General features: G+C 44.3%; 1 protein-coding gene across 2 annotated transcripts in view; it reads left to right on the forward strand.

Moving 5' to 3' along the window:
• Nucleotides 1-13,776, forward strand: part of RP1 (RP1 axonemal microtubule associated) — a 1,013,486-nt gene that overhangs the window by 718,926 nt on the left and 280,784 nt on the right. For both annotated transcript variants that reach the window (XM_073679301.1, XM_073679302.1), the window contains exon 40: nucleotides 13,556-13,684. In XM_073679301.1, the coding sequence (XP_073535402.1) occupies nucleotides 13,556-13,684 (129 nt within the window). The remainder of the gene's footprint in view (nucleotides 1-13,555; nucleotides 13,685-13,776) is intronic.

Below are 13,776 nucleotides of genomic sequence, written 5' to 3' on the forward strand. Positions count from 1 at the left end.
TGTGAGATCCAAAGATTCAAGTGATATATAGGGAACTTCTGCAGCTGCATAGTCAGTCTGTGTGACTGTGAATTGATTAAATGAAATGTCCAGTATTTTTTATTATGTCCCCTATGTATTCACCCTGTGCCCATAAGTTTTTTTTGTAAATACATTTGGTTGTCCTTCTTGCCTGTGAGCGGCGCTATTGCTGACTGCTCACAGGCATCACATGACCCCCGGCTGCAGCAGACTCTTTCTTCCGCTGATGTCACGTCAAGTGAGGCGTGACATTGTAATGCAGGTGTCAGAAATGCAACGCGCAGAGACAGGAAGTGAGGGTAGTCAGAGATGTGTAAAAACTATTTATATATATATATATAACCAGGCTATAAACAAAGGGTTAGTAACAAGAATGAACAGGTAATTTACAATAACAATGAAGAATCTCCCAAAATAATGTGATGCGCCCTGGCGTGGAAGTCACCACAGCAGTTCTTTAACTCCGTGAATGGCCCTAGCGGGGGTCACCGGTTAGTCCCGCTAGGCCGCAAGTCTTTTTCTAACAAAGTCAATTAAATCTAGTTTGGCTTTTTCCACTTCGCCCGTCCCCCTCCCAACCTGACATCCTAAACCCCACTGCCCCCGGTACCATGTATGATCATTTGAAGTGTCGGCCCTGTTCAGCGATGCAGCTCCTCTGTTTCTGCTGGCGTGACTCCTCTGACGCAGCTCTCTCTTATTGTGTGACGCTCGCCAGCCCTCACCCTGGGAAGTGGGGTTACTCGGAGCCGGGTCAGATGTTTGGTGGGTTGTAGCCGTGGCCTGGACCCGTTCTGTGCCCAGGGCCGTCACATTTAAAAGGGTGTAATGGGCTTACAGGGTTAGTGTTCATCGAGTGGTGGTATTGACTACGCCACCTGTGGTGTCTGGTGATGGCCACCAGCGCTGCAGCAGTCCTCTGAGGCGGGATGTAGTGGCAGCAGGAGATGGTGCTACTCCCCACAAGCGGAGCAGGGCCTCAGGGCAGAGAGGCGGATGGAGAGAGTTGTAGTGGAGGAGTTCTGGTGCTATGCGGTGCGGTGCAGAAATAAAGAGACCGGAGGCCATAGGGGTAGACTTCCAGGGTTTTTACTCACGGTAGAGCATGCAGCTGCAAGGCTTCTCCCTGCTCCTCACGGGGCTCTGTGGCCACCAGGACCGGGGGTCCAACAACCTCCGAGTAATTCAGGTGCTTTAGTCAGGACCCCGCACCAAAGTGTTCCTAGACTTCACATTAAGTCCTCTCCTATCCGTGTGTGTAGAAAGGCCGGGTCTCCCTCTGGACTATGCACAGAACAAGGGTACGGGTGGCGACTCCGCTCTGTTACCCGGTGGGATTCACTGAGCCTCCGGGCTTCTCCGACTGAGACATAGAGTAACAAAGTCAGATATCGGGGGCCGGTACCCGATTTGCAGCAGGAATCCCTCTGACTAGGCCAGAGCAGCGAGGACAGGTGGCGTATACCGCTCCGTCTGCATCCCCCTGGGATCCTTTTGTGGTGGAGCTAGACTCCTCTGCTCCAGGCCTTCTTGGGTAGGGACCTTGACCGGGTAGAGACAACCGTTAACTCTTGCCCTCTCCTCGACTCACGGCCAGAGTACGAGGACCGTGTCCCCATCAACTGCAGGTTCACACAGAAAGCCACGTTCAGTGATGAAGATCACAATCAAAAGAACATAAGCCCAAGATGGCTGTTTATTAGATATGAATTATTAAGCATAACCTACATGTGCATCCTCCACCCTCACCCACTACATGGTTCCCCCTATCTTTTGGTTCCCCCATCTCCACTTATCCCAGCTGGGGCAGCACACTGGTGCCTATTAGCTCCCCCTACAGGTGGGAGAAGTGTAGTGTTGTGTGCGAAGGTGGGGTCCTGACAGTTGCACCATCCTTACCTCGAAGGAGAGATACCACACCCCATTAAAGAGGTGCAGTATCCCTGTGGCGATCAAACCCCAGGGGCGCCACATTATTTCCTCTTTGCTCAGCCATTGGAGGCAGTCTCTCGCGCCTTGGATAGCGGGGTCCGGACCTTGTCGGTTGACGGGCCATGTCAGGTACTATGAAGTCACTCAGTACCACAAGCAGATTCCGGCTCTCCACAGCGGCCGCGGTACTTGGGGGACCTCTGCGGTGAATCCGGCATTTGGTCATCGGCGTCCGCCTGTGGTGCCTCGTAGGTCTCTGCCTCCGACCTGTCAGGCTGGTTTCCTCAGCGCATCCCACGCACGTCTCCTTCTCTCTGCAGCTTGGCGCCAAAATCATCTCAGGTTTGGCGCGCTCGACCGTTATATTTAAAAACTCCTCACTGGACGTCACCTGACCGGGTCTCACGTTCAAATCTGTTTCGCCTTCAACACTCCTAAGGCATCTTGGATCCGTTTGATTGCGGTCAACCAGCAGATGACAATAAGGCTTTTTTACTTCTATTACAACATCAGTGACTCAGTCCCCACGGTGAATGATTGGCTGTGGGCGGGGTTACCCCGCGCGTCACACCCAGCATCCACCACGCGCTTTCCCTCCCCTCATTCATTGGGAGTGGGGAGCGATGGATGTTGCTTATGACGCGCGGGGTAACCCCGCCCACAGCCCAACATCCACCGCAGGGACCGCATCACTGATGTCACGCCTCACTTGACGTGACATCAGTGGAAGAAAGAGCCTGCTGCAGTCGGGGGTCACGTGATGCCTATGAGCGGTCAGCAATAGCGGTCAGGAAGGACAACCAAATGTATTTACAAAAAAACTTATGGGCACAGGGTGAATACATTGGGGAAATTATAGAAAGTACTGGACAACTCCTTTAATCTGTGATATACTGCAGTAACAGCACATTAACCCTAGAACGCATGACCATAAAAATCTACACTTTCACATACCTGGGGCCTTTTAGGCCCGTGTGCAAATAATAAATAAATGACCAACTGGAAATGACAAACAACTATATACCTGAGGAATACCTACAGTTTCAAAATTCTAACTAAAGAAATCTTGCAGAAAATAGAAAACAATTAACAGGGCGGGCCTGCGAGGCCCCAGGTATGCGTTCTAGGGGTAATAGCTGTATTTCTTTGTACACACTACAAGCAAGGAGGGTCAGTATTAAAACCCTCATTGCTAATTTTGAAACTCATACCAAAATCTAAATTCAAAGCTTGTGTTATGTCACTGAAAGTATGATTCCTGTATTTTGAGGCAGCCCATTTTCTTAAAGGAGTTGTCCACTACTATTCAAAATAGCCCAATGTGTTTTTATGATGAAAAGAAGCCTCTTTCTAAATACCTCCCTCTGCTGTTTCTGCCTGTGAGCGGCGCTATCACTGGTCGCTCACAGGCATCACACGAGTGACCAAATGGTAGTAGCCCTCTAGGTCAGGGCATATTTTGAGGTGAGAATCAGGCAGTGGGGAAAGGAGCTCAGGAAATTTCCCACCCTAAGGCACCTGTCAGCTGAGTAAGGGATGACTCAAACGGTAATGATTATTCTGTGGTGGAAAAGAGCTTGGAAGCAGACAAAGGTACACAGTAGGTGATGTCATCAGAGGAGGAGGTTATTGGCCTCAGAAATAAACAGCACATGCAATCTGTGGTTAAAACAGCACATGGGTAAAATCTGCTTGTTGTGCGGTCAGCTCTGGAGCATGTGATATGACTGTTGTTGATGTAGGAGGCTCAACAATACCTGAAAGCTCTGGTGGTCATAGCAAGTCCTATATGGTCCTATATGCGGGCATCTCCTGTGTGGGAATTCTTTTTCTTGTTGGCAGAAGAACAATCTGTTGCAGTGTGCAGGCTGTGTTGCTGGAAAGAAAGCAGGATACATCCTGGCAAATATCGAATAGGAACTATGTAACTCCTACAGCACATGAAACGGCATCACCTGCACATGTGTAGAAAACAAACTGACCAGCAAGATGAGCAAGGCCCAAGCTGTCCTCCTTCCTCTCATGATCATCTTTCTGGTAACCAATCTGCACCCGCAAGTAATTCCTTGTCGTTGTGATCAATCCCATCAGCACCCTCACTTACTGCTTTCCATACACTTCCTCTCTACCTTCATTGCATCTCCAGTTATCTTTTTGGGTGGCCAAATAACATGCGTTCAGTTGTCCAATTACATGGATATTCTACTCCCACATGTCCAAGTTCACCATAATTGATGCAAGACCACCTGGATTATACTGCCTCTTGCTAAAAAAATCACATGCGCTCAGGTTTAATAGAGGATACATAGACGCCATTATTTACTGCACAAATTATAATTTTTTTCAACAATAACATTTATTGTGAAATGTGTACCAATTTTTTGATACGACATACAACAAACTCACCTTCTTTTTAAACTCGGATGAAATTCAGTTTTTTTGTGAATGCAACTGGGTGAATTTTTTGGTAACACACTGTTCAGGATTGTGAGAAAAGTGTTTACAATTATACCAACATTTTTTAAATTCACTAAGAGAAATTTTCTTTAAAAAATTATCAATTATTTCCAAAATTGTTAGGAAATTTTTGGGATGGGGGAATTGGTGTATTACCCATATAATACGTGTTCCATAATCGGTTGAAGCTTTTGCACAGTGGACCATTGCCAACTCCATGTGTGAACAGATGACCCCTTTCCACTCAATGCACAGTCATTACTTCCACAGGTGTGCAGCTCATGCACAGGGCAGACCAGAAAGGGCAAAATTGTTTAAAATTATCACACCAAAATTATTTCACTTCCATGAGTGTAATTTTATTTTAAATTATTAACAATTTCACAAATAACCAAAGTATCTACAGTAGTACCAATTAGAAGATATATGACATGATAGCCCAGATAATTTATCTGTCAGTACAACAAACTGATATACACCAGCAAACATAGTTGCACCACCTGAATAGCCAGGTTTAGTTCTACCTGCACAGTGTCCTTTCTCCAGTAAGTACCTTGAGCTCTAATCCCGTCATTGAGATTGGACCAGTGGCAAGAAATCACCCAGTTTGCTTTGGGTGCGCTGTCATGTCCAGTCTCCAGTCTATTGTCAGTAAGGGTGTTCAGTGTGGCTGGTGGCTTTGTCACATTCAGGCAGAGCAGGTTATCCACCACCCAACCTTTGTCAAAATAAATCAGGAATGGTTTAGTGCTGACTTTCATTCTCCTATGGCTGATGCCAATGATTAAAACGGCCATATCTCCTGCCAGCCTGATTGTCTGTTGTCTGTCTTCTACACCGCTCTGCTTTCAGTGCTAAAAGGCCATGGTCAGCTTGGCATCCACTCCCTGTCCATCATGTCATCTATACTGACATACTGTTGCTGCCCGGGCTGGCTATAAACTGCCACACATCTCATAGAATCATAGAATCATAGAATGGTAGAGTTGGAAGGGACCTCCTGGGTCATCTGGTCCAACCCCCTGCTCAAAGCAGGATTCACTAGATCATCTCAGACAGATGTCTGTCCAGCCTCTGTTTGAAGACGTCCATTGAAGGGGAACTCACCACCTCTCGTGGCAGCCTGTTCCACTCATTAATCACCCTAACTGTCAAAAAGTTTTTTCTAATATCTAATCTGTGTCTCCTCCCATTTAGTTTCATCCCATTGCTTCTAGTCTTTCCTTGTGCAAATGAGAATAAAGATGATCCTTCTACAATGTGACAGCCCTTGACATATTTGTAGACAGCTATTAAGTCTCCTCTCAGTCTTCTTTTTTGCAAGCTAAACATTCCCAAATCCTGCAACCGTTCCTCATAGGACATGGTTTGCAGACCAGTCACCATTCTGGTCGCTCTTCTCTGAACTTGCTCCAGTTTGTCTATGTCTTTTTTAAAATGTGGTGCCCAAAACTGTACACAGTATTCCAGATGAGGTCTGACCAAAGAGGAGTAAAGACCGATAATGACTTCACGTGATCTAGACTGTATGCTTCTGTTAATACATCCCAGAATTGTATTTGCCTTTTTTGCTGCTGCATCACACTGTTGACTCATGTTCAGTCTATGATCTATTAGTATACCTAAGTCTTTTTCACATGTACTGTTGCTTAGCTCTATTCCTCCCATTCTGTATATGCTTTTTTCATTTTTATTGCCCAGATGTAGTACTTTGCATTTTTCCCTGTTAAAAACCATTCTGTTGGTTGCTGCCCACTGCTCCAGTTTATTTAGGTCTTTTTGAATCCTCTCTCTCTCTTCTCTAGTATTAGCTATCCCTCCTAGCTTTGTGTCATCAGCAAATTTAATCAGTTTACCCTCAATTCCTTCATCTAAATCATTGATAAAGATGTTGAACAATACAGGTCCCAGGACGGAGCCCTGTGGTACCCCACTTGAGACATTCATCCAGCTGGATGTGAAGCCATTTACAACCACCCTTTGAGTCCGATCACTAAGCCAGTTATGAATCCACCTAACAGTTGCCTGGTCCATTGCATACTTGGTCATTTTTTCAATAAGGATGGTGTGAGATACTTTGTCAAATGCTTTGCTGAAGTCAAGATATACTATATCTACAGCATTTCCCTGATCCACCCAGTCAGTGATTCTGTCATAGAAGGAAATTAAGTTAGTCTGACATGACTTGTTAGTTACAAACCCATACTGACTCTGGTTAATCACTTCATTCTTATCCATGTACTTACATACATGTTGTTTAATAATTTGTTCAAAGATCTTTCCTGGTATAGAAGTCAGACTCACCGGCCTATAGTTCCCTGGGTCCACCTTCTTCCCCTTTTTGAAGATAGGAACAACATTTGCTCTTCTCCAGTCTTCTGGGACTTCTCCTGTTCTCCAAGAATTTTCAAAGATTATGGAGAGTGGTTCTAAAATTTCTTCTACGATCTCCTTCAGTACTCTGGGGTGTAATTCATCTGGACCTGGAGACTTGAACTCATTTATGTTAGCTAAATATTCCCTCACAATCTTTCTGTTTACAGATAACTTGGATTCCTCTATTCCTTTAAAAGGACAGTGAAGATCAGTTGATGTTACATTTTCTTTCTGAGAGAAAACAGATGCAAAATAGGAATTAAAAAGTTCGGCCTTCTCAACATCCTCTCTTACCATTTCTCCATTTTCATCCTGTAAAAATCCTATAGCATCTTTGACTTTTCTTTTACTTTTGACATACCGCCAAAATCCTTTTTTATTGCTTTTGACATCTCTTGCAAGCCTTAATTCATTGTCAGCTTTAGCTAACCTGATACGTGCCCTACAGGATCTGCAGACTGCATTATAATCTTCTTTAGATATGCTTCCCTCTTTCCATTTAATAAACATTTCTTTCTTTCTTTTTAGCATGTGTTTAAGTTCTGTGTTCATCCATCCTGGTTTCCTTAAATGCTTCCCATTCTTCCTACTTTTCGGGATTGTTAACGATTGTGCTTTGAGAATCTCATTTTTAAAAATTTCCCATCCTTCCTGGACATTTTTGTCCTTAAGGACATCCAGCCATTGGATCCCTCCTATTCTCTTTCTGAGTCTCTTAAAATCTGCCTTTCTAAAATCTAACCTTGAAGTCTGAGTCTTCACATGTCTTCCTCCTCTAGTTATCCAAAATTCTATAATAGCATGATCGCTGCCTCCTAGGGTCCCAGCCACCTTTACCTCCTCAACCATTTCCTCCCTGTTTATAAGGATTAGATCCAAAGTAGCAGATCCCCTTGTTTTCTCCCCTACCTTTTGGAAGATAAAGTTGTCAGCAAGAGAGGATAAGCATTTGCTTGACCTGTTAGTTTTACTTGAGAGAGATTCCCAACAAATGTCTCGATAGTTGAAATCTCCCATGACCACTACGTCATATTTTTTGGAGAACTTGGTCATTTGATACATAAAGAGTTCATCCATATCTTCAGCTTGCCCAGGTGGCCTGTAGTAAATGCCTACAATGGTGTCCTTTCCGTTGTTCTCTCCTTGTATTCTTACCCAAACAGTTTCCACAGAACTCCCAGTCTCTGAAGCTTCAATCTCTGTGCAGATATACGCTTTTCTAACATACAATGCAACACCTCCTCCTCGTTTATCAAGTCTGTTTCTTGCAAATAAGTTGTATCCTTTTAGCCTTTTATTCCAATCATGTGTATCGTCCCACCAAGTTTCAGTGATTCCAATGACATCATATTCCTTTTCCTGCATTAGTAGTTCCAATTATCCTTGTTTGTTGCCCATGCTTTGTGCATTTGTATAAAAACATTTTAGTTTGTGATTGGTTTCTCTTCCTCCCATATTTTTATTATTTAAATTGTTTTGTCTTTGTTCTTCCTTTCCACTTCCAGTAGCAGAGATCTCAATAGTATTTGTCAGCTGTATGGCTTTTTCTGGCCTTTTGCTTCCCTTCCCACATTGTTCTAGTTTAAAGCTCTTCTGATGAGTGTAGCAAGGCGACTTCCAAATACATGTTTTCCAGTCTTCGTAAGGTGCACCCCATCTCTAGCAAGTAGTCCATCGTATAGGTAATTCATTCCGTGATCCAGAAATCCAAATCCTTGTTGACGGCACCATCGACGTAGCCAGTTGTTCACCTGTAGAATCTTATTCCACCTCATTGTTCCATGGCCATCCACTGGGAGGATGGATGAGAAGACCACCTGCGCTCCCAATTCTTTCACTTTCTTGCCTAAGTCTTCAAAGTCACTGCAGATGGTTTCCAGGTCCTTTCTTGCGGTGTCATTTGTCCCCACATGTATTAGCAGGAATGGGTAGTGATCTGTAGGTCTGAAGAGTCTTGATATCCTGTCAGACACATCTTTAATTTTTGCTCCTGGAAGACAGCACATTTCTCTTGAGGTTATGTCTGGTCTGCAGATAGCGGCCTCTGTTCCTCTTAACAGGGAATCCCCCATGACCACCACTCTCCGTTTTTTCTTCACAACATTCTTCTTTCTCCATCCAGGAGGATTCTGAGGTTCTTACAAGGTTATTCATTGCTGGCAAAGTCTTATTTTGCTGTATTTCTTCATGGTTCTCCTGCGTGAGAGCCTGGTACTGGTTCCTGAGCAGTATGGGTGCTGACTGCCTCTCGATCCTCCTGCTTCTGTGGGTCACATGCTTCCATTCCTCTGTTTCGTCAGGTGCAGTTCGAATTTCTTCTCTTTCTGAATCATGAAGAGATAATTCTGCTCTGTCTAAGAACTCTTCACCTTCCTTAATGATTTTCAAGGTAGTTAACCTCTCTTCTAGATTTCGCAACTTTTCCTCCAACAGGGACACAAGCTTGCATTTCTGGCATGTGAAGTTTGGCTTTTCCACTGGCAAGTCTGTGAACATGTAGCAGGATATGCAGCTCACCAAATGGCTCCTGGACTCTTCCATGTTCTTATTGTTAATGTTCTGAAAACAGTGAAAAAAGCTTAAAAAAAAAGCTTCAAAATGCCGGCGCGCGGTTTACCGATGTCCTCTTTTCAGCTCCAACAGCCAAAATCCAGTGTTCTTTGAGCTCGCGGAGACTCTTCACTTACCCCAAAATGCAGTGGGAATATGCAAATTATCTCCTCAGGACTCCTCCCCTGGTTTACCGATGTCCTCTTTTCAGCTCTAACAGCCAAAATCCAGTGTTCTTTGAGCTCGCGGAGACTCTTCACTTACCCCAAAATGCAGTGGGAATATGCAAATTATCTCCTCAGGACTCCTCCCCTGGTTTACCGATGTCCTCTTTTCAGCTCCAACAGCCAAAATCCAGTGTTCTTTGAGCTCGCGGAGACTCTTCACTTACCCCAAAATGCAGTGGGAATATGCAAATTATCTGCTCAGGACTCCTCCCCTGGTTTACCGATGTCCTCTTTTCAGCTCCAACAGCCAAAATCCAGTGTTCTTTGAGCTCGCGGAGACTCTTTACTTACCCCAAAATGCAGTGGGAATATGCAAATTATCTCCTCAGGACTCCTCCCTTGGTTTACCGATGTCCTCTTTTCAGCTCCAACAGCCAAAATCCAGTGTTCTTTGAGCTCGCGGAGACTCTTCACTTACCCCAAAATGCAGTGGGAATATGCAAATTATCTCCTCAGGACTCCTCCCCTGGTTTACCGATGTCCTCTTTTCAGCTCCAACAGCCAAAATCCAGTGTTCTTTGAGCTCGCGGAGACTCTTTACTTACCCCAAAATGCAGTGGGAATATGCAAATTATCTCCTCAGGACTCCTCCCTTGGTTTACCGATGTCCTCTTTTCAGCTCCAACAGCCAAAATCCAGTGTTCTTTGAGCTCGCGGAGACTCTTCACTTACCCCAAAATGCAGTGGGAATATGCAAATTATCTCCTCAGGACTCCTCCCCTGGTTTACCGATGTCCTCTTTTCAGCTCCAACAGCCAAAATCCAGTGTTCTTTGAGCTCGCGGAGACTCTTCACTTACCCCAAAATGCAGTGGGAATATGCAAATTATCTCCTCAGGACTCCTCCCCTGGTTTACCGATGTCCTCTTTTCAGCTCCAACAGCCAAAATCCAGTGTTCTTTGAGCTCGCGGAGACTCTTCACTTACCCCAAAATGCAGTGGGAATATGCAAATTATCTCCTCAGGACTCCTCCCCTGGTTTACCGATGTCCTCTTTTCAGCTCCAACAGCCAAAATCCAGTGTTCTTTGAGCTCGCGGAGACTCTTCACTTACCCCAAAATGCAGTGGGAATATGCAAATTATCTCCTCAGGACTCCTCCCCTGGTTTACCGATGTCCTCTTTTCAGCTCCAACAGCCAAAATCCAGTGTTCTTTGAGCTCGCGGAGACTCTTCACTTACCCCAAAATGCAGTGGGAATATGCAAATTATCTCCTCAGGACTCCTCCCCTGGTTTACCGATGTCCTCTTTTCAGCTCCAACAGCCAAAATCCAGTGTTCTTTGAGCTCGCGGAGACTCTTCACTTACCCCAAAATGCAGTGGGAATATGCAAATTATCTCCTCAGGACTCCTCCCCTGGTTTACCGATGTCCTCTTTTCAGCTCCAACAGCCAAAATCCAGTGTTCTTTGAGCTCGCGGAGACTCTTCACTTACCCCAAAATGCAGTGGGAATATGCAAATTATCTCCTCAGGACTCCTCCCCTGGTTTACCGATGTCCTCTTTTCAGCTCCAACAGCCAAAATCCAGTGTTCTTTGAGCTCGCGGAGACTCTTCACTTACCCCAAAATGCAGTGGGAATATGCAAATTATCTCCTCAGGACTCCTCCCCTGGTTTACCGATGTCCTCTTTTCAGCTCCAACAGCCAAAATCCAGTGTTCTTTGAGGTCGCGGAGACTCTTCACTTACCCCAAAATGCAGTGGGAATATGCAAATTATCTCCTCAGGACTCCTCCCCTGGTTTACCGATGTCCTCTTTTCAGCTCCAACAGCCAAAATCCAGTGTTCTTTGAGCTCGCGGAGACTCTTCACTTACCCCAAAATGCAGTGGGAATATGCAAATTATCTCCTCAGGACTCCTCCCCTGGTTTACCGATGTCCTCTTTTCAGCTCCAACAGCCAAAATCCAGTGTTCTTTGAGCTCGCGGAGACTCTTCACTTACCCCAAAATGCAGTGGGAATATGCAAATTATCTCCTCAGGACTCCTCCCCTGGTTTACCGATGTCCTCTTTTCAGCTCCAACAGCCAAAATCCAGTGTTCTTTGAGCTCACGGAGACTCTTCACTTACCCCAAAATGCAGTGGGAATATGCAAATTATCTCCTCAGGACTCCTCCCCTGGTTTACCGATGTCCTCTTTTCAGCTCCAACAGCCAAAATCCAGTGTTCTTTGAGCTCGCGGAGACTCTTCACTTACAACAAAATGCAGTGGGAATATGCAAATTATCTCCTCAGGACTCCTCCCCTTGCATGCCACGCTGCCACCCCCCGAATTCTCCACTGTTCTGCTTCTGTTGCAGCCAGGAAATGTGTGACTGTTGCCAACTCTGTTTTAGGCTATGTGCCCACGTTGCGGACCTGAAGCATATTTTTTACGCTTCTCCCTGGCGGGAAAATCGCATGCGGATATTACATGCGGTTTTCTCGCCAGGTAGAAGCGTTTGTGAGGCGTCTTTGCATGCATTTCCGCATGCGGGTTATCAAGCACTTCTCCAAGCATCACTTGGAAAAGTGCTTGACAACTTGTTCAGAATGGTAAAAAATAAAAAAATAAACTTTATACTCACCTTCTGATGCATTCTCTGCCCCGTCCGGAGGCTTGAGCGGCTCACGCTGTTGTGTGCAGGACCTGCGGTGACGTCATTGAGTCATGTGGTGGGTCACATGACTCAATGACGTGGCAGGTCCTTCAGACAACAGCGCGACGGAGGGAAAACATCAGAAGATAAGTATAAACTTTATTTTTTCTTTTTTTTACAGGTTCTTTGGTACCCAGGTCTGGATGAGAGTCTCCTCTCATCCATACTTGGGTACCATCCGCACATTGATTCCGCTGCGCTTCCGCAAAATTAATGAACATGCTGCGGATTTTTGACCGCAGCATATACGCTGCGGAAAGATCTGCAGCATGGGCATTGACATTGCGGAATGCCATTGGGGACCATGGGGTGCAGATATACATGCGTTTTTCAAGCGTTTACGCTGCGGAAATTCCGCAGCATATACGCTTGAAAAACGCTACGTAGGCACACAGCCTCATAGTGCTGGACAGCACTACTTATGCTGGGAAATGTACTCTTTGAAATGGCATGGTGACAATAAGCCATAGCTTCTTCACTTTGAAAACCGTATTCCTGTTTAGTCTCTCTAAAAAGGGGATCATTTTTGTACAGCTTGAGCTTTTGCAAATGCCTAAACATTTTGTGATTAGCAACCCAGTTGTGGACACCGAAATCGGCATTTTTTTTATCGTAGTTGAAAAACAATAACTTCTTCATGTTCAAAACAGTACAACTGTTTTGTGTACCTAATTAAATATAATTTTTGGACTGCTTGTATAAAAAGCCTCGGTTTGCACCGTCTGTTTAAAATACACAGCAAAGTATGCATCTGCACCCTAAAAGAGATAATTTTCTGAACTGTTTGTACACTATAAGTAGCCTAAAAAGTGGGAAACTGCTGTGTATGGTTAAATAGGCTGCTGGTTAACATTGGTTAATATCTGTGTTACCTAGTCAGATAGGTTGAGATCACTTGAACATTAAAAAGGCTGTGTTTATATTACCTCAAACAAGGGGAATTCAAACTGTTATACACATATTTTCTAGGCAATTTGAGGCTTTTTAATTATGCGATTTGCGGAGAATAAATTCACCGCAAATCAAATTTTTAAGGAAAATTCAGCAAATTTCAAAAGATCTGATCATCTCTAATTGCTAACATAAAAAAAATTGTATTGTAAAAATCTCATCATATTTACTATGATTTTCATAGCATTTTGCACGATTTTATGAAGCTTTATTTACTTTATGAAGCTATTCATCAATTATCTTCATAAAGATTACCTAATCAAAGTAATAATGGCAGAAAACTTTATACATGGATATGGTTTTATCCAGTATATCTATCAGACCTACTAATGAAGATATGATTATCTGGAGATATTTTAAACAATGAGAACTAATTTCCATTTGGCAATTTTTTTTTGTTTAGATTCATGGTTCCTAGAGAAAATTATTGTCAAAGAAGATTACTCTTGTACCTGTCACACATTTTATTACAATGACTGGATCACAAGCCCTTCGGGAGAAGAATTGACTGAATCTGTAATTATGCTGACAGGTAATGCCATAGTTAAGGCCCAAATGATGGTAGTTATAGCAGGTTATTCTTTGAATTATTTTCATTCCAAATGTCTTGGTATGCTGGGCAGG

This window comes from Phyllobates terribilis, unplaced genomic scaffold (assembly GCF_046119375.1).
Source record: "Phyllobates terribilis strain yellow unplaced genomic scaffold, ASM4611937v1 Scaffold_4__5_contigs__length_816908805, whole genome shotgun sequence".
Classification (NCBI taxonomy): Eukaryota; Metazoa; Chordata; class Amphibia; order Anura; family Dendrobatidae; genus Phyllobates; species Phyllobates terribilis.